The sequence below is a fragment of the Drosophila sulfurigaster genome, chromosome X (assembly GCF_023558435.1).
Source record: "Drosophila sulfurigaster albostrigata strain 15112-1811.04 chromosome X, ASM2355843v2, whole genome shotgun sequence".
Classification (NCBI taxonomy): domain Eukaryota; kingdom Metazoa; phylum Arthropoda; class Insecta; order Diptera; family Drosophilidae; genus Drosophila; species Drosophila sulfurigaster.
In genome coordinates, this window is record NC_084885.1 from 11781430 (window position 1) to 11800917 (window position 19488).

At 40.6% G+C, this 19488-nt stretch overlaps 1 protein-coding gene across 4 annotated transcripts in view; it reads left to right on the top strand.

The window, feature by feature from the left end:
* Positions 1 to 19488, top strand: part of LOC133849171 (class E basic helix-loop-helix protein 22) — a 39454-nt gene that overhangs the window by 6966 nt on the left and 13000 nt on the right. For 2 of the 4 annotated variants that reach the window (XM_062285078.1, XM_062285081.1), the window contains 2 exons: positions 10033 to 10233; positions 15285 to 15358. In XM_062285078.1, coding sequence (XP_062141062.1) covers positions 10033 to 10233; positions 15285 to 15358 — 275 coding nt within the window. The remainder of the gene's footprint in view (positions 1 to 10032; positions 10234 to 15284; positions 15359 to 19488) is intronic. The other 2 variants (XM_062285079.1, XM_062285082.1) reach the window with 1 other exon arrangement.

Genomic DNA, 19488 nt, shown 5'->3' on the forward strand with positions numbered 1-19488 from the left:
AAGTACACAATTACTTCTCGTACTCCCAGCGACATGGCTTAAGCAGAAAGTCAACTAATCGTAGAGAAATCCCTTAGAAGCTACTCGATAAATTAGTATGAATTACTTCAAAAGTGGTAAATATGCCATGTTTAAAATTTAAGAGTTGTCGAGAGTGATTACATCTTCAAGTATTTTATTGTATTATTAGTTTCATTGATGTTTTAAATGCTAAAAGATTTACATAATCGAAATGTTTAATAGAACATTTTTCACTCATATCTTTCACAATTTACAGTTAAACAACAAAAAAACAGTTAAGAAAGATACATTTGACACAACGGCACAATATTATTCTTAAAATATACCTAATAAAATATACCGCAATAATCCTGAAATATACCACCGACTCTAAATGGTTTTTCCTTATACCACTAGAGTAAACATATACCGATATAAAAATATACCACATAATATACTGAAAATGCTGAAATATACCAATGCTTATAATTGATATTTTTGTATATTTAACTGTATGCCAAAATATACCAAATGAAATACCGACAAAATGCCCAATTACATCAAAGGCTATATAGTATTATTATTAGGTGGCACTACAACCCATTTCGGGTTTTGGCCGACCTCAGCGTCTCCCTCCAGGCGCCTCTGCTCTTCGCGCGCCTCCTCCAATTGGAAATTCCCAGCAGATTAAGGTCCTGCTCTACTTGGTCCTTCCAACGAAGATTTGGTCGTCCCCTTCGTCGTCGCCCGTAGTCGACTCTCGCTTCGAATACCTTCTGAGCTGGAGATTCTTCATCCATACGCACAACGTGTCCGAGCCAGCGCAGACGTTGTATCGTGATGCGCCGGACCACGTCCACGTCGTCGTACAACTCGTACAGCTCGTGGTTCATCCGAATGCGAAAGTCGTCCCCAATCCGAACGGGACCGAAGATCTTGCGAAGAATTTTCCTCTCGAACACTCCAAGCGCTGCTGCATCTGTCATTGACACTACCCATGCTTCTGCGCCATATAAGAGCACGGGTAGTATGAGTGTCTTGTAGAGTGCTAATTTTGTTCGGCGAGAGGTCTCTATTGCACATTTGCCTACTCAGACCAAAGTAGCACCTATTGGCAAGTGTGATTCTTCGCTTGATCTCCAGGCTGACGTCATTTTTGGTGTTGATGGCAGTGCCAAGGTATGTGAACTCCTTGACCACTTCGAACATATAGTTGTCTGCTACCACCTGGGAGTCTAGTCGCCGCGCCTCCCTGCTTGTCGACAGCATATACTTCGTCTTGCCCTCGTTTACCGCCAAACCCACTTTTGCTGACTCTTTTCGATAGCGGAAAATGCAGCAGTGACATCACGCTTGCTGCGGCCAATGATGTCAATATCATCCGCGTAAGCAAGAAGCTGGACACTTTTATAAAATATAGTGCCAGCACGATGCACACCGGCTTTCCGCAAGACCCCTTCCATCACAAAGTTGAAGAGGTTGCACGACAGGGGGTCGCCTTGTCTGAAACCTCGAACGGTATTGAAAGGTTCGGAGAGGTTCGTTCCTACCTTGACAGAGCTGATGGTGCTGCTCAATGTCATCCTGCAAAGACGTATCAGCTTTGCAGGAATACCGAACTCAGACATGGTGGCATATAGGCGTTCTCGTGTCGGACTATCGAATGCAGCTTTGTAATCGACAAAGAGATGATGTGTGTCAATTCCATTTTCGTGGGTTTTCTCCAGGATTTGGCGCAATGTGAAGATCTGGTCTATGGTGGATTTGCCAGGTCTGAAGCCGCACTGATAAGGTCCGATCAGTGTGCTGGTATACGGCTTCAGTCGTTCACATATTACGCTCGATAGGACCTTATATGAGATGGCAATCAGGCTAATTCCCCGGTAGTTGGTGCATATCGTCGGGTCGCCTTTCTTCAGCACAGGACAAAGGACGCTGAGATTCCAATCGTTGGGCATGCTTTCCTCTAGCCATATTCTGCAGAAGAGCTGATGCATGCACCTTATCAGCTCTTCGCCGCCGGCCTTAAACAACTCTGCAGGCAGTCCATCAGCACCGGCTGCTTTGTTGTTTTTGAGTCGCATAATGGCAACTCGGACCTCGTCATGGCTAGGTAGTGGTATATCCACATTGTCGTTGATTGGTGGTATCGGGTTGCTTCCTCCAATGGCGGGATTGGTGCCGTCATCGCCTGCTAGCAGCTTGGAGAAATGCGCCCTCCATAACCTCAGCGTGCACTGCGTATCTGTAACCAGAATCCCGTTTTCATCTCGACAGTTAGATGCTCCGGTCTTGAAACCATGTGTCAGACGGTTGACTTGTTGGTAAAATTTTCGAGCATCATTTCTGTCCTGCAACACCTCGAGTTCCTCGCACTCTCGCTTTTCTTTCTCCCGTTTTTTCCGTCTAAAAAGCCGCCTATCTTCCTTCCTTTTCTCCCTGTAACGTTCACACGTAGCTCGCGTTGCGCCAGACTGCAGCGTTCTTCTGTAGGCGGCGTTTTTTGCCGCAGCTGCGACGCGACACTCCTCGTCATACCATTGGTTCCGTGTGGGTGGGCGCTTGAACCCAATGGCTGTTTCAGCGGCAGCTCGCATGGAGTGGGATATGTGCGCCCAGAGTCCGCCGGCGTCAACAGGAAGAGGGGTTGGTTGGTGGAGCAGTTCCGAGAGGTGAGTGGAGTAGGCTGTTGCTGTCCGTTGTGATCGCAGCCTAGTGACGTCAAGCTTTCGTTGCGTGATGGGGCGTACGTTTTCGCTCGGCTTAGCCGCATGCGTATCTTGGCTGCGACAAGATAGTGGTCCGAGTCTATGTTGACTCCACGGAACGTACGCACGTCCATCACACTTGAGGCATGCCTTCCGTCTATCACAACATGATCAATCTGGTTGCGCGTTTTCTGATCAGGGGACAGCCATGTGGCCTTGTGGATGTCGAGGTGCCGAAATCTGGTGCTACTCACTACCATGTTTCGCGCCGCGGCGAAGTCAATCAGCCTGAAACCGTTGTTCGAGGTGGTCTCGTGGAGGCTGAATTTACCGACGGTGCGGTCAAAGATGCGTTCGCGCCCAACCTTTGCGTTGAAGTCCCCGAGGATGATCTTCACGTCGTGGTTTGGGCAGCGGTCGTATGTGTCCTCGAGTCTCGCGTAGAATGCATCCTTAGCAGCATCATCCTTCTCCTCCGTCGGGGCGTGCGCGCAAATTATGCTAAGATTAAAAAATCTAGCTTTGACGCGGATTGTAGCCAGCCGTTCACTCACTGGGGTGAAATTGGAGACGTGGTGGCGAAGTCTCCGGCTTACTACAAATCCGCATCAAATTCGCGCCTCTCCGCATGGCAGCTGTAATAAATATCACAGTTTGCTCGCTTGGAACAACCTTGTCCTGTCCATCTCATTTCCTGGATGGCGGTAATGTCAGCCTTTAATTTCTCGAGGGCATCCGCCAGTTGGATAGAGGCACCTTCCCAATTAAGGGTTCGGACATTCCAGGTGCATATCCTTAAATCGTAGTCCTTTTTCATTTTGCGGTGGTCGTCAACATAAGGGGGGATCCTTTCCGAGGCTTTCGCTTTGGTTTTCCTTGGGCTTCTTTTTTCCGAGGCGGGTTCCAAACCCTGCGCTCAACCATTTACCGTCCGGATGACTCGCTGCACACATTAGCTCGCTATCTAGCGGATGCTAAGATAGCTACCCAGGAGGTGCCACGAGGAGGCTGTGTGTCAACTTGCAATCATTCGTAGACAGAGATCGCACTGGCGGCCACCAAGTTGACCGCAATCAGAAACTTTACTCTGTACGAATGAAAGCCATCCCATCCCAAAGGCTATATAGTACTATAGTAAAAATGCTAATATAAACCATAGAATATGTCAAAATATACCAAAAATATACCAAATAATACAACGAAAAAATGTTGAAATACACCGAAGACTATAACAAGTATTTCGAAAATATACCAATATATAACATACTATATACCAAAGACTACTACAGTATAAATATACCAATATAAAACCATGTACCAAAATATACCAATGTGTTGAAGAGTCGAATGATGATCTAATTAAAGTTCTACTAAACATTTTTCCTTTTTGCATTACATGTGCATTTAACCGAACTACAGTGAAGAGATCGCACTTAAATTAAATGCTGTTCAAATACTGAGAACTCATTATTGGAATTATGTGATATGCATGGAAAAACAGTAAACATTAAATCAGACAAATAAATATTTCTTTTAATACTTCCTTGAAAATAACACACACACTTTGTGTCATTTCCATAAAAATAAACAGCCGAAAAATGAAATTGAAATATGATGATAATATTTATGTTTATTTTTTTTGCACACCATTTTCTTTGCATGTGATAAGCATTTGAGTAATAGCAAATATTTTGCAAATACTCGTAAATGCGTATTTCAATTGGTGAAAATGATTTCACTGGCAGCCCGAGTTTATGGGATTCTCTTTGGCATAGTCTGAGAATCGAGGCTGAGATGCGTGCTAATAATAACCACAAAGTAGAATGCAATTTTATGACGAAAGCCTGAATGCAAATACTTACAACTCGGAGATAAAAAGCAGCGAATACAGCAGTGAATGAATGAGAGGAATGTACTCGTAACCGCATTTTGTGTATCGCTCAGCCATGTTCTCGATAACTTGTTCATTACCCGAGTAAAGGGTGCAAGAAGTGCGGGGAAAAGGGCAAAGGGCGAGAAAAAAGAACAATAAATGTGTTTGTCTTTTACGAGGCATCGCATTTACTTAGTTTTAACGATTTCATAAAAAATTTTTATAGATTCGTTTTTCTCGTTTTGACTGTCAGCCAAGTCATCTGTGTGCGATATGTGTGTGTGTGTGTGTGTGAGTTCACTTTAGTTTGCCACGCCTTCCGTCTTATTTTAATGATGTCGACGACACACTTCCTCCACATCGCCGTCACTTTTCCCGGCTTTTCTTTTCGCTTTTTATTTTTTTGGCGGCTGCTTATCGAAGGGAAAGCGAACGAAAAGCTATAAAACTGGCAAAGGCGTTAGACTGTTCACGTATGTGTGTGTGTATGTCTGTGTGTGTGTGAATGTTCATCTGTCTCTCTCTCTCTCTGTGGCGTATCTTCTGCGTTCGCTTCGATTGAGCGCACTTCTTCAAAGGATTGTATCTGTTTTATGTGCTCTGCAGACATCTATTTACGCTTTTGCTTTATTTTATTAATTTGTACTTTGGCTGAAAGTGGGCGTGGCTGCCGCCTTGCACTTATCGAAAACTTGATACGGGATGAACGAAAGTAAATATTTTTGCAGTTTGCAGTTGGCAGTTGCAATGAAACCTAATAAAAAGAGAAGAGCCGCAGCCGAAGTCGAAGCTCTGCTCTGCTCTGCCACAGCCAACCACCACAAACACATACACACACGTATCAGCACAAACACACATACACACTCCCACACATACATTCACATATATATACACCCAGATGCAGCGAGATACTGATGCTGATGTGGTTGCCAGCAGCAACATGCAAAAATATTTGTACTCTGCCGCTGCTACAGCTGCTGCTGCTGCTGTGGCAACTGTTGCAGCTGCAGCGGAAACGGAAACATGACACCTGCGCAGCACACACACACATACACACACACACACATACAGCAGCAGAATGGCAAACAAACAGACAAACAAACCGCGTCGAGATAAACAGCAACTTATTATGCGAACGCATGCAATGCGGCAAGTGTTGCAGGTGCAAGTGCAACTGCAGCTGCCACTATGTGTGTGTGCACTCTCGCTCGGCAAGTGTGTGCGAGTGTGAGTGTGAGTGTGAGTGTGCTTTATCTGCAATTACAATGACAACAGCGAGCGGCGAGTTGAAGCGTGCTCAAGCGCCACTCACGCCCTATTTATTGTTATTGTTGCCAATTGCAACGAGCGAAGCGTTGACCGCTGACCACTGACCATTTGCCACGCACCCCTCCCCACCCTGCTCTCACTCCCCCTTCTCAGTCAACATTGGCACACGCAAATGAGCGGCTTGTTTGCACTGTCATTGCTAGTCACACACATTCACACACTCACCTGTCACTCCTCACTCACACCTTGACCTCAAGCGAACAAACAACAACAACAAAAAGTAAAAATAATAATAATAATTTGTGTGCAAACTTTGAGACATTTTTGAAGCGTTGTCGGAGATTGTGCAAACAGCTTTGTTAGCCACGCAAATAATTTAGACATTTTAGTGAAAAACTGCACAACACACGCTCACACTCACACACTCACACACACACTCGGACATGCCACAAATGTCAGTTGGGAATGCCACAAAAATGGAGGCCAAAAATTAGAAGCAAACAAACATGAATATATATTCGAATTAATGCATTTCGTCAACAATTTGCGCAATGCCGCAATGCCAACTGCCAACTGGCAACTGGCTGCTTGCAACTGCCACATAGACAACTCAAAATTGGAATGGAAGATGGAAGCTGCACACAGAGTCATAAAACTAAGCTTGAGAATGTTGTTTACCCCCTTGAAAAAGAGAAAAATAGGAATAAAATGAAGCCATAAAACGACAAAGCGTACAAGGTCAAGAAATTTATGGCATTTCATATGCAATGACAGCTGGGAAAACGTGAAAATTCACACAACGCAAATACAAACACCACAATACGCATATGAATTTAAGTTTTCGAAGCTATAACTATCGCATGGAGAATTAAATAGAGAAAAAGTCCGATATGTATTATGCTAAAAATGCTCCGTTGAAGTTTAAATTATACATATATTCACAAGATAAGTCATATCATAAGTTTCATGTTTAATATTTTATTTCTCTTAAGAAGATAGAGAGAGACCAAGAAACAGCGATGTCACAGAATATGTTTTCATTAAAAACTTTAGTGTTGATCAATGATACTTATATACGCTACTAGTAGCTAACTTTCGGTATATTTCAGTATGTTAATATGGTATATTTTTTGAATTAATACCGCACTATTTTGCTTTTAAGGAGTGCAGATTTCTTACATTTAATATAGGAATTAAAGTATTCCAACGATGTATATTTAACAAATGATTAAATGTTGAAATACATTAATCAATGTAAAGCGCTCTATTTTGTAAAAGAAACTGTTCTCAATTGTACTTTTCAACTGCTAAAAAGTATCAGATTAATAAAGTCAACAGCGAATCGAATGCGCTTCTCTGAGTAAATTGAAGCTACTGCAACAATTTGATTTCGCCACAGTAGACCTCAATCTTTGAGAGAATATTAAACTGGTGGCACTTTTTTGTGCCAGCTGCAAAACGAAATGCTAGAAATGTTTATTCTGTACTTTTGTTTTTTTTTTGTCTTTTTGCTGAAGGCGATAAAATTCATTTGTTCTATTTTATTCACTTTTGTTGAAGAAAAGCGCATATTAAACAATGAATTTGCATATGCATGAGTGTGTGTGTGTTTTGTGTGGCTTATTTCGGCATAAATTACATGTTTTTTTAATTGAGCAGACTACAAAATACCCGGCAGCAGTAGGAGAGATTGCTACTGTTCCGTTGCGCTGATAAGTATGCTATAAAAAGAGTAAATTATTCAGTAAATAATTAGGGTAGAAGTAAATCGTAAATATGATTTCGTTTTTTAATGAATAGACGAAAGATTAACCGGCAACAGCAGCAAACTTGCACTCGATTTGAATTGCAATTGCGCTTAAAAGTATGCTATAGAAATTTGTGCAGCAATTAATCGTATTTTGGATTGCGAGTTCTTCCGTTTGACACATTAAACATACATTCTGAATATTTGGGTATTCCCACTGTACACACATATGTTATGTGCAGCCATAGCCAACAGTTTCTTATTAAACAGACTATGGAATACCCGGTAGCAGCAGAGTTTGCAATAGTTAGCTGCGCTTAAAAGTATGCTAAGATTAAGCATGTTCAAATAGCTGTAAATACTATATATTGTAATTCAGACTTCTGTTTATACTGGACAGACTAGAGAATACCCGGCAGAAGCATCAAAGATCCAGGGGGATATTCGTAATATTTCAGTAAAACTATTTACTTAGCAATAACTAGCACTCTTTCACACTAGGAGCATACTCGGTTATCTGACAATTATTGGGTATTCACACGTTTTTGTATGGTTGACTCCAGGTCCTTGGCAAGCGAAGCCAAACGAAGCCAAACTGGGCTTAATGTGGGTGTGGCTGACAAATAGTTGATGCGCTGCTATGGGCACGTCTCTCCTCTCTGCCTCTCTCTCCCCTCCGCACCATCCGCTACATCCTCTGATGCTGCTGCGGTTGCTGCGCGTGTTTCATGCATTTTTAAGCAGCCATTTGTCAAGCGCGTGAAAAGTGTTGCCTGCTTTTGGGCACTCACTCTAACACGCACACACACATACACACACACATACGCAGCTGCAGGCAAACATGTGTGAGTGTGTGTGCGTGTGCATGTACTTACAAGTCGAGCAAAACTTTTAATTAACCAAAATTGAGGCTCCGCGGCATCCACAAAGAATTTTTCACACAAAGCCAAAGGGGCATTTACCTGGGCCAAAGTCACTTGGCGTTTTTTTGTTGTTGTTTTTTGTTGTTGCCTGACTGAAAAGTTTGCCGAGTTTTTCTTTTTACTTTTACCACAAGCACTGCACACACACACGCACACTTCTACAACTACTGCTAATGTATGGAAAGCTCGTATAAAAGGCCTAAAAAACCTTTTTGCCGAGCGACATGCAAAGTACGAGTACTTAAGGAAGTTGCAAGTCAATTCAGCGCTAGCAGCGACTCAAAAGATCAAAATCACGCCAACTTCAGTATGTCTTTGGTGCGCTGTACTTGTCAGTCAGCATGACAGCAGACAGTAGACAGCAGACAGCAGACGGGCCGAGTGATAAGAAGCTCACCTTTTGAAGTGGAGCTGCCTCACATCAAATTTGCCTGCGGCTAATGACAGAAACCACGAAATACATACGCTAAGCTTTAAATGCATTTTACGCCAGCTGAATTTCAAATTTAAAAATGCCTTCTCGTTGTTTTGTAGAGTAATAGCCGTAAATCAACAGTATGATAATTTGTCTGAGATACTGCTTAACTTGCCTGCAATATTTGTATATCCGCTAGCCATAAGGTAAAAGAGTATCACAACAGGCAGAAGGAGGTATCTCCGATCATCAGTCGGGACGATATATGCATGTCCGATTTAGCTGACAATCTGGTATATTTTGTACTCTATAGTATATTTTGTAGTATATCAATGAACCACATAAAGCTTTTGGTAAAATTGAGTATTTTTGGTACACTAGAATAATACCGGTTATCTCGATAAAGCAATGTGTGTTTTAGTAAACAATCTGGTATATTTTGATGTATGGCAATATACCGAATAAAAGGTTATACCTTTAGTATTTTTGGTATGCCTTTGGTATTTTGAGGTATACTTGCTTGGTTAAGAATAATGCCGGATATCTCACAGTCGAGCACACTCGAATGTTGCCTTATATACTACAGACAGAAGAAGGCATCTCCCAAAGAATAGGTGTACATATACCGTTTCTGGTATATTATGTAGTATATAAATATACCAAAAATTCGTTTAACAATGTGGTATATTTTACACTCTATGGTATATTTTGAAATATATCAAATATATAATTACCAAATAAAGCATTTAGTATATTTTTAGAATTTTATAATAGACCCGTTGTTAGATTTTTATCTCACAGTCGAGAATACTCTGACAAAGAAAATAACACAAATTCTTATGAACCTTTCCTAATGAATGTAATGAAAATTGCTAAAAAAAAAAAATAAGTTAAGTTAAGTTCAAGTGTTGTTAAGTTTTGCCCCCCTTTATGATGATGTTGCCTGCAACATTTTCGCTTGTGGTTGAAGATTAAATAAATTCCCTGCTATTGCTTGTTAATCACATTCACTCATGCTTCCCTTTTTCTCTCTCTCTCTCTCTTCCACTTCTCTCTCTCTTTGTTTCTCTTTATGCTTTGCTCTGCGTACTTTGCAGATTCGGAACTGGAAGAATTCGAGACGCCAGCTCGCTACAGACCAGACTCACTGAGCGCCCTGAGTCGTGCCACCCGCTTCACAGAGGATGAAATCAAACGAATTTATCGCGGTTTTAAGGCTGAGTGCCCCACGGGCGTAGTCAAGGAGGATACCTTCAAAGTGATCTATTCGCAGTTCTTTCCTCAGGGAGGTTCGTGCGGTACAGTATAATTTGTTTCGTTAACATTTGTGACTTGAACTAGTGATTTGACTAACGCTTGCCTCTCCTATCTTTATTTATATATTATATATTATATAGTATTACTCGTTTCTCGTTTAGTTCCATTCGATTACACACACAATCAGTATGATATCGAATTTATTCGATGCTTGTAGTGATCAGAACATCAGATCGTGCATTAGAACTCATCAATGCAACTTGCAACACGCTTCAACTCAAAAATTTCGAGTGATCTCGATTTAAATAATATTAAAATGTTTTTCTTGATGTGACAAATATTGAGTTATGTTATAAGTGTTAGCTATAAGTAGTATGCGTAATTTATGTAAGAGTGTGAGTGTGAGTGTGAGTTTAATTGATGCAACAATAATTTCATTCCATTCTATTCAGACTACAGATTGTTCAGACTACAGATTGTTCCATTAAAATGCATTTTATTTTCTCTAATTTATATCAGCAATGATTTAATATAGTTAAAATTCATGCAACAAACTTTGTCATCGTCTATCTTGTTTGCCATCCATTCACATTAATACATTTCCAGCTTTCAGTTACAAAGATAGTTTGCCGACAATGTAATGATAACAGATTTGATTAGTTTTCTTGGCAACATTACATTGTAGCATAGCTCACAAAGTTCGTACGGAGAAAAAACATTTTGTGCTGATAGCTTGCATCCATCTTAGTCAGCAGACAAAAGTAACTTAAAGTTTGTGAAAATCGTTGATTGTTGATTACTTTGCGTTTGATTTTCCATTAGAAATATTATTTGTTTACATTGTATAGAATGAAGCATTATTGGCATTCATTAGGAACCCAATTTTTGGTTGTAATTAGGCCAGAAAAATGCCAAGTCAAAACACAGACACTTAATCAGTTTTAAATGGCAAGCGAAGCGAGACGAAGCAAGCGCAATCCTTGTCAAAGTCCTGGCATGGGATCGGGGTTTTGGCTTGACCCAAATTCCAACGAGAGACCAAGAAGAAGAAGTAGACGATTCGCATTGTTATCTGTTATCAATCGAGTGAGTCTCGTCTGGACAGCCCGCATCGTAAATGGAACGAGAGAGAATGCTAAATGGTGAATGCCAAATGGCTCAATGACAGCCAACTGAGGGGCCATCGGCCACTATTGGCTATTGGCTTTTGCCTCTTGACTGTTTTGCCAAAATTCAGTTGCCTTTGGGCATGTCTCATCGCAGCTCGTAGCACGGAGTGGTATTATCGTTATTATTGCCCGCTTTTGTCAGTGACCAAAACAAAGGCCAATGCCAGGCTATTGACCAAGGCTTTGTGCCCGGATTGGATGGGGCATTGATAAATAGATGCACAAGCACGAGAGGATGGAAGAGTGAGGCGGAGGGGGGCAACGAAGTGATAGCAAAAGAGTTGCTAGAGAACTAGGGAAGAATGGCAGCTCCATTCGGGAATTCGTGCTTGGACCCTTTGCTAGCCATGTTTAAACTGAAAATGTTGAGAGAGCAAATTAGCAAAAGTATAAAAAGCAAAATCATGTTTCACAAGTCGCGACTACGCTTCGTTTTTGGGACGAAGAGAGGGGATAGGGGAGACCGAGAGGAGACTGTGGATTCTAGGGTCATGTAGAGCAAGGCAAATGGGCAAAAGGCTAAACCAGAGCAAGGCAGGCAGCCAGGCAGGCAGGCAGGCAGGCGAGCCACCACCCACTTGACCTCGTTTGAATAACAAGTAAATTTGCTCATTTACTTTTTACCACGCGGCTGCTGCCATAAATAAAAGCTGCCTGTGCCACAAAGCGAGCCAAGTTAAGGCGTGGATAATGAGCTGCTGCTGCTGCTGCTGGACAGACTAACCGACTGACTAACTGACTGACTGAGCGAGTGACTGACTGAGCGAGTGACCAATCAGGCAACTGAAACCATGAAAGACAACCTTCAAGCGGGGTTAATACAATGTAGATAGTAAAAAAACACAACCGCATTTTCAACAAAGAAACAAATACGAAAATTCGTATGTCTTTCATCTGGTTTAGTTCTTTTTTTTTTCTTTCGCCAGAAAATTAAAATTTTTTTCCTCTTTTTTTCCGGTTGGCATATCGATTTCCCTCACAACTAGAAACTGCTTTAAAAAGCACAAAAAATATATAAAACATTTTGTGTGCGGGGGGGGGGAAATCTCTTGGCATTCTCAAGAAGAGATGGAAAATATATACGAGAATGTGCAAAACTTATTTGCATGTATATAAGCAGATACGACTTTCAAGTGGAAGTGGAAGCTTAAGGTGTGCTTATGTCTGAAATGGAAACTATGCTCAATATCTTGGCAAATGCAAAAGGAGTAAGCACAACTATGTTGGCTGCTTAGTTGAACTACTTATGTTGCCATATGCATAGCCAAGTAGGTGCGTTTACAATAAATTGTACTTCAAATCCACGATTATGTGTGCCCGACTATCTGACTGTCTTCCTGACTGTCGGTCTGTCTTTCTGTCCCTCTGCCTGTGCACTAATCCCCTCGGGCAGGGAAATATATAAAACGAAACACACAAGGAGCGAAAGAAAGAAAGCAGAAATATTGCTACACATGTTCGCCACTAAATTATTATAATAAACTTATTTTTGTGTAAAAAGGGAAAACGGGAAAAGGAAAAGACATGATGGCAATGGGCGAATATTCGTAGAACAGGGAAAATGTTAGAGCTTTGCCGGCAAAGCTGACAAACAAGCATCGACAGGGGCAGGGCAGGAAATGCTTGTAAAAAAGCAAAGTAAACACGAGACATGCTGTGCCTCAGTTATCTGATGAAAAATAAATAATGAAATCATTTTTTATTTTGATAAGCCGCTTTGCCACTCCGCCAAACTCCGGCGACCTCCGACCTCCGACCACGGGGTAACCTAATGCCTCTATATAGAACACACACACATACACGGGCAACAACAACAACACACACACACACACAAAAAATCATCATCAAAGTTGGTGATTTATCACTTTTGTGTCCCCACCGCCTTGGCATTCCATTCCACTCCGTTCCGTTCCGTTCCGTTCGACGTCGTTCCGTTCCGTTCCGTTCCGCTTTGTGCCACATACATTAACGCTCCTCAGATTTTCTTTGTTTTCCATCTCCCTCACTCCCGCTCTCACTCTCTCTCTCGCTTTCGCTTTTTGTGTGTGCGTTGCGAATTTTGCGCACAAATTTTATAACAATTTTTACATGGCACATTTGCAGTCATTTTGATTTGCCCCAACGTTAAAACATATCTGACAGCCAGCGGGAACAACAACAGATGCTGGCTCAGCTCTCGCTGCCTTTGAGCTTTGACCTTGCCACGGGGTCGAGGGGGAGTGGGAGTGGGAGTGGGAGTAGTAGGGGGGCGTGGCAGCAGGCGTTATGCGTCATAAAAACACATTAAGTATCAAACGGCGACAATAAACTTTGACAAATACATTTTTGGCATTGCGCGAAGACGCAAAACAATGTCTCCCTCCACTTACCCACTCCACCCCCTTCTTACCTTACTGGCAGGGGGCAGAGAGGAGGAGAGCGCGCCCTAAGCATCGAATTGCCGCTGCTGGCAAAAGTCGTCAGCAACCGAAAGGCCAAACCACATCACATAAAATTGCTCTTTGCCAGCGCCAATTTTATGAACTGCATTCAGCGGAAAGAAAAGCGAAGGAGAGAGGGAGGGAGGGAGAGCAAGAGAGAGGGGGACAGAAAGGTGTGCAGCCTGCCTGCAACGAGGCAAGTCGTAACCATAAAGGGCACAAATGAGCGACTGTCTGGCAATAATCTAAATGTAATGTGATGGCCAGATAAGGACATTTGCAGCAAGTGCTCGCCAGAGAGACAGAGAGACAGAGCGACGGAGAGAGAGAGAGAGAGCGTAAGGAGTGTAAGATTATGAAATGCTGCAGTAAAGCGGGCTTAAAGTAAATTGCCACGTGTGTTGCACTGACTGTAGAGATACTCTATAATTAGCATATGTGGTTATCAGCTGCAGAGAATCTCATTTCAGTTCAGACAAACTTGCGACATCATTTGCACAACATTTGGCAACTTATCAGCACAGTCTTAGCCACACACACATACACACGCACACATACACGCACTCTTATCATGTGAGGGGCACACACTCACATAATTAGCTGAGAACTGCCAGAAAATTGCGGGGGATGAAGGTTCACCCGCAAGTCGAAAGTCCTTTCTTGGCTTTTTTCATTTGCCGACTTTTAGCGATAAACAAAAACTTTGTGGCTGACAAAACGAAAGTTTAGTTGCAACAATTTTTTCATGCCGGACGGGGGCAAAGGAGCAGAGAGCGAAAAGGGCACCGGGATAGCTGGATAGCACGGTGCACGGTGGCATTCCTTTGAGCAAAGTCAAAAAGAACGGGGCCCACATAAAAGTTGTTGCGACCCAACAATGACACAGCAGCCATCTCTCTCTCTCTCCCCCTCTCCCTCCGCTGTCTTCCGCCTCTTTTGTTTCCCTCTCATCTTTATGCTGACACGAAAGTTCTCTTTCAGTTTGAGTTTCAGTTTCGCTTTCGCTTCAGGTCGAGTTTCCCCTCCCCCTCTCCACTCACATTTACATTCTTAGTTGTGTTTGTATTCACTTTCATTCGAATTCACATTCACATTCACATTCGCATTCCCGTGCTCCAATCGCAGTTTATTTTGTTGTCGCATAGTTTATCGAAGACGTAAACACAGCACTTGCAAATGTAATCGCTTGTACATTCAAATCATTGTGTATGTGTGTGTGTGTGTTAGCATTTAAATGTGTATGTGTTTTGTGTTCTGTGTTCTTGTGTGTGTATTTGTAGTTGAGTTGACAGTTCATATAAACGCATACTCGTTTAATCAAAAGTTAGCAGCTTAAAAGTCGAAGAAGCCTCGAAGACTTTTATGTCCCGGCTTCTGAGAGCTCAACTCCCCCATTTAACGCATTCCTTTTCTCCTTTTCATACACACCAACAACAACATCAACAACAACAACAACGTCAATGTCAATAACCACAACAACAACAACAACGACAACTTCAACAGCAAATCCAACATTATATGCACATTATGTATTCAATACACTGGATCAGGATCACAGCGGCATTGTCAGCTTTGAGGTAAGTTGAACTCAACTCACATAACAAATGTTTCAGTTGTGTCGTTAACTAGCTTAAAGCTCATTTCTGACATTTCATTTAATAAAACTTAATTTGCGTATACGTAATATTTGCAATTGTTAGCATAAAGAAAGAAGAAAAACAAATTTAAGAAATAATTTTGTATGACGCCTTCGGAAATCGGGCCATATATTTTAAATGAAGAACAATAATGATATACCAAATATACCGGTCGGTATATTTAAGTATTTTTTTTGGAGTATTTATTAAGAATATGGTTTTATTGAAAATTAATCTGGACTATAGCTTTTTTAATTGTTTTTGGCTCTCACTAAGGTGATACATTCAATTTAAAATTGCTTATACGCAGTATTTGGGAATTTTTCTCATTAACCACGCAAAACGAAAGTATTACTAATTAATTTTTTATAAATAAAATCATATAATAAATGTATCAGGTCTTTCCTGAACTATTTGCTAAACTCACACATTTCCTTGAATACAACTCGACATGCGTATACTTAATATTTGAGTATTGTTATCGTTAATCTTGTATGACAAACTCTTGAGTTGCGCATTTGCTTAACTATCACTAAAGTGGTATACTATATGTATTTTATTATGGACAGCACAACTTAATAATACTTATGTTAATACTTGAAACTTTTGACGAATAAAGTCATATAAAAATTCAGATCAGTTACCTCACAATGACTTTAAATTCACGTATACACAAAATTTATGAATTGTAAAACTGAATTCTTAAACTTTATTTGAGTATGTTTGTGAATTACTATCAAACTTAATAAAAGTATTAAAAATGCACATCAGTTTTATGCTATTTATTTGAAAATCTATTCCTCGGCAAATTTAAATATAAATTGGCTGAGAATAAATCGAACTTTATACGATTAATTCAAAGCAACCTTTTGAGAATAAATAATAAATTCAGTTTTGCTATTTTCATGGTAAAATGGGAGAGGCAACTAATTCAAGTATAATGCGAATATTCATAATAAAAATCCCCCTTTTGTCAGAAATGTAGGCATGAATATTTCCCAGACGCATTTATGCATATTCTCCGAAATGCGATGGGTTTTCCCCATGCGCCAGATGGTGTAAATTTTGTGGATGGACAGCTCACTTTAAGTTTCCTAAAAACAATGGAAAAATGATGCTAAAGCTTCATAACAAACAAGAATTTCAACTGAAGCTGTTTCAATATGCCAAAAGTGATGCATTTATGGCATTTTAAATTCACATGTGAAGAACAAATAAATACAGATATGAATTTCGCTTCAAATAAAAGATTCTTTTGCTGATAAGCAGCTGCAATTCTTTGAGCAGTTAACAAGTGTGTTCAAAATCCGTTAAGCGACCAAATGCAAATACTCCAGCTCCAACTCCAACTCGAACTTGTTTTGTCCGTTTTGTCGGCACATTTGGGTCAAACTTTAAACTTTAGTTGAGCATCGACGAAGTCGTTAAACAAGTGGCGCCGCAGCAGGGTCAGTGCAAGCTCGGAACAAAAAAAAGACTGTAATATAGCTGGGAGCTAATAAAAGACCAGGGAATGCGCCAGACATAGTCAACGGCGAAAGCGAACACTAAAAACAAACAGAACAAGGAGAAAAAAAATTGAATGAAAGAAAGAAACGAACTACGTAGTGTGGAGGGAGTTGAAAGCCTTTTGGTTTTACATGGAAATCGTTAAAGCAGGAAATGGGAATGGAAAAAACGTCAGCTGCGCGACTCAGCGATTGTTAAGAAGCTGAGTTTGGGTTATGTGTGTTTAAAGAGTTGGCCGTCTTAAAGTCAAAATGTGAACAGAGACTGTCGAACATTTTAATGCGCCTAAGCACTTGGCAAATAATTCAATTTAATATACTTAGTTATGTACTCTCAAGGGAAAATGTTGTTACTTGCTTAGTGCTGCTTTCTACTTTCTACTTTCGACTTGCGACTCGCTCTGTTCTTTGCTTTGCTGTGCTTTGTGGGTGGGCTCAGTGGTCAGCCAAGTGAGACACAGCATCCGATAACAGGAGCAGCAGCAGAAAGCGCTTAAGCACAATGAAATTACTTTAGACATTTTAAGCATAAAATATGGCTGACAGTTGCGTTTTGAAACTCCGCGACAAGCAACGCAGACTCAGACTCAGACTCAGACTCAGGCTGCCCCTTGCCTCCCTTGCCATCCTCTCTAGAGGGCGTTGAGTGGTTGCGTAGCCGACTGGTTGCCCTCGTCCAAAAAGAGCACAACAACGACAACGAGGTCCCAGCTCATTTAGTTGCGGTTTACTAGCAACAACAACAACAAGAACAACAGCAACAACAACTACGACAACGACATGTCGACAAGAGCTATGAAAGTCCTTTGGCTAGATGTTTTAGCGCTCTATTAAACGCCACAGGCCACAGTCAAGTTGTAATAAGCAAAGTTCGAGGTGCACATAGTACAACTAAGTACTATATACAAGTTCTCTGAAACTCTGCACTTTACTCCATCCCCTTTTCCCTCCTCCAACTCTCTCTCTTGCTCACACTTTAATGCGCTGCAAAAAAGTTGGTTGTCAAGTTTCTTGCTCGAAAAGTGCTTGTCATTGATGGCTGATGTGTTGCGTTCGGGTTCGAGTTCCAATCGCGACAACTTTCGAAACTGCCAGAGACAGCATCTGATTTGTTTTAAACATTAAACAAACACAAACACACACACACACACTAAAGCAGATTTGACTTCTTAAAGCGACAATCTAAAACAAGTAAGAAAGCTATAGTCGAGTGTACTCGACTGTGAGATACCCGCTACCCATTTTGAATAAAAGCAATATATTTTGCGGTATTATTCTCAAAATATACCAAATATACTGCAAAAATACTAAAAAAAATATACCAAATGGTATATGTGGTATATCGATATAGTACCGCATTCAAAATATACCATAGACGGCACAATATACCAGATTGTCGGCCAAAGCAACTCAGACCCATAGTAAGTAGGCGTTTTTGCCCATACAAAAGTATTTCTTTAATTACTTCCACAATTTTTTTCCGATCGAAACCAAATTTTCAGGGATCATAACTACTATAGCTATTACTGTATATTAGGGCGGGTCAATTTTTTTCGCAAAAATCGTCCCCCCATAATCGGAATCTACGAAGAATTCTAAGAAAATTTCACCATGAAACCATGTGTCTAAAATGAATTCCTAGTCCGCGCCGTGAAGCTTAAAGATTGCACTATGAGGTACATAAGGTATTTCGAGGTATTTAAGACATTTTAATGTATTTTAAAAAAAAATACGCATTTTCCAATTATGTTGGAGTCAATTCTGATTCATTTTTTTACAACAAATTTTATAATTTTTTTTTTTAAATTTATTTAAGTTATAATTTTTTTTTTAATTCAACAAAAAAAACCAACTAGCCATGTACTGAGCCTCATATAAGAAAGGTGGAGCAATGCGTACGTAACTTTTTAACGAAGTAAGGTATCGGTCTGAAAATTGAAATATATATTCAAAGGCATTTTAAGCAACTAAATAAAAGTGGGCGAGGCATGATAAAAGGCGGAATTTAATTTTATTTTTATTATAAAGTTTATTTGCTTGCAAAGAAATATAAGAAGAAGAATATAAGAAGCTTTCTAAAGATAAGCTTTAGAAATATAGTAATATTAAAGCTTTTGTGAAGCTTTTTTGCATTCCTCTTATAACAAATTATTTAAATGATAATTAATTTTGCGGTAAAACTTGTCAACCAACAGCAGTGGCGTAGGTGTGGGGCAAGAGCATAAGTCCCTATTGGTAAATTATCCCAGGGCACCGAACGATGTGTGCAGTTGTTAACACATGTCTCACGACGAGTTATGCCACAGAATCGAGATGCTGTTATGTCATTGACCTTAGAAAGTCGTTCCAAAGTTCCTCAAATTGAGTCAAGGAAAGACTTGAGATTCTAATAAGATGACGTTATATTCCAAGTCAACAAAATTGCAAAATTACCTACTTGTTGGAAAGCAAATAAACTTTATAATAAAAAATAAAATTAAATTCCGCCTTTTATCATGCCACGCTCACTTTTATTTAGTTGCTTAAAATGCCTTTGAATATATATTTCAATTTTCAGACCGA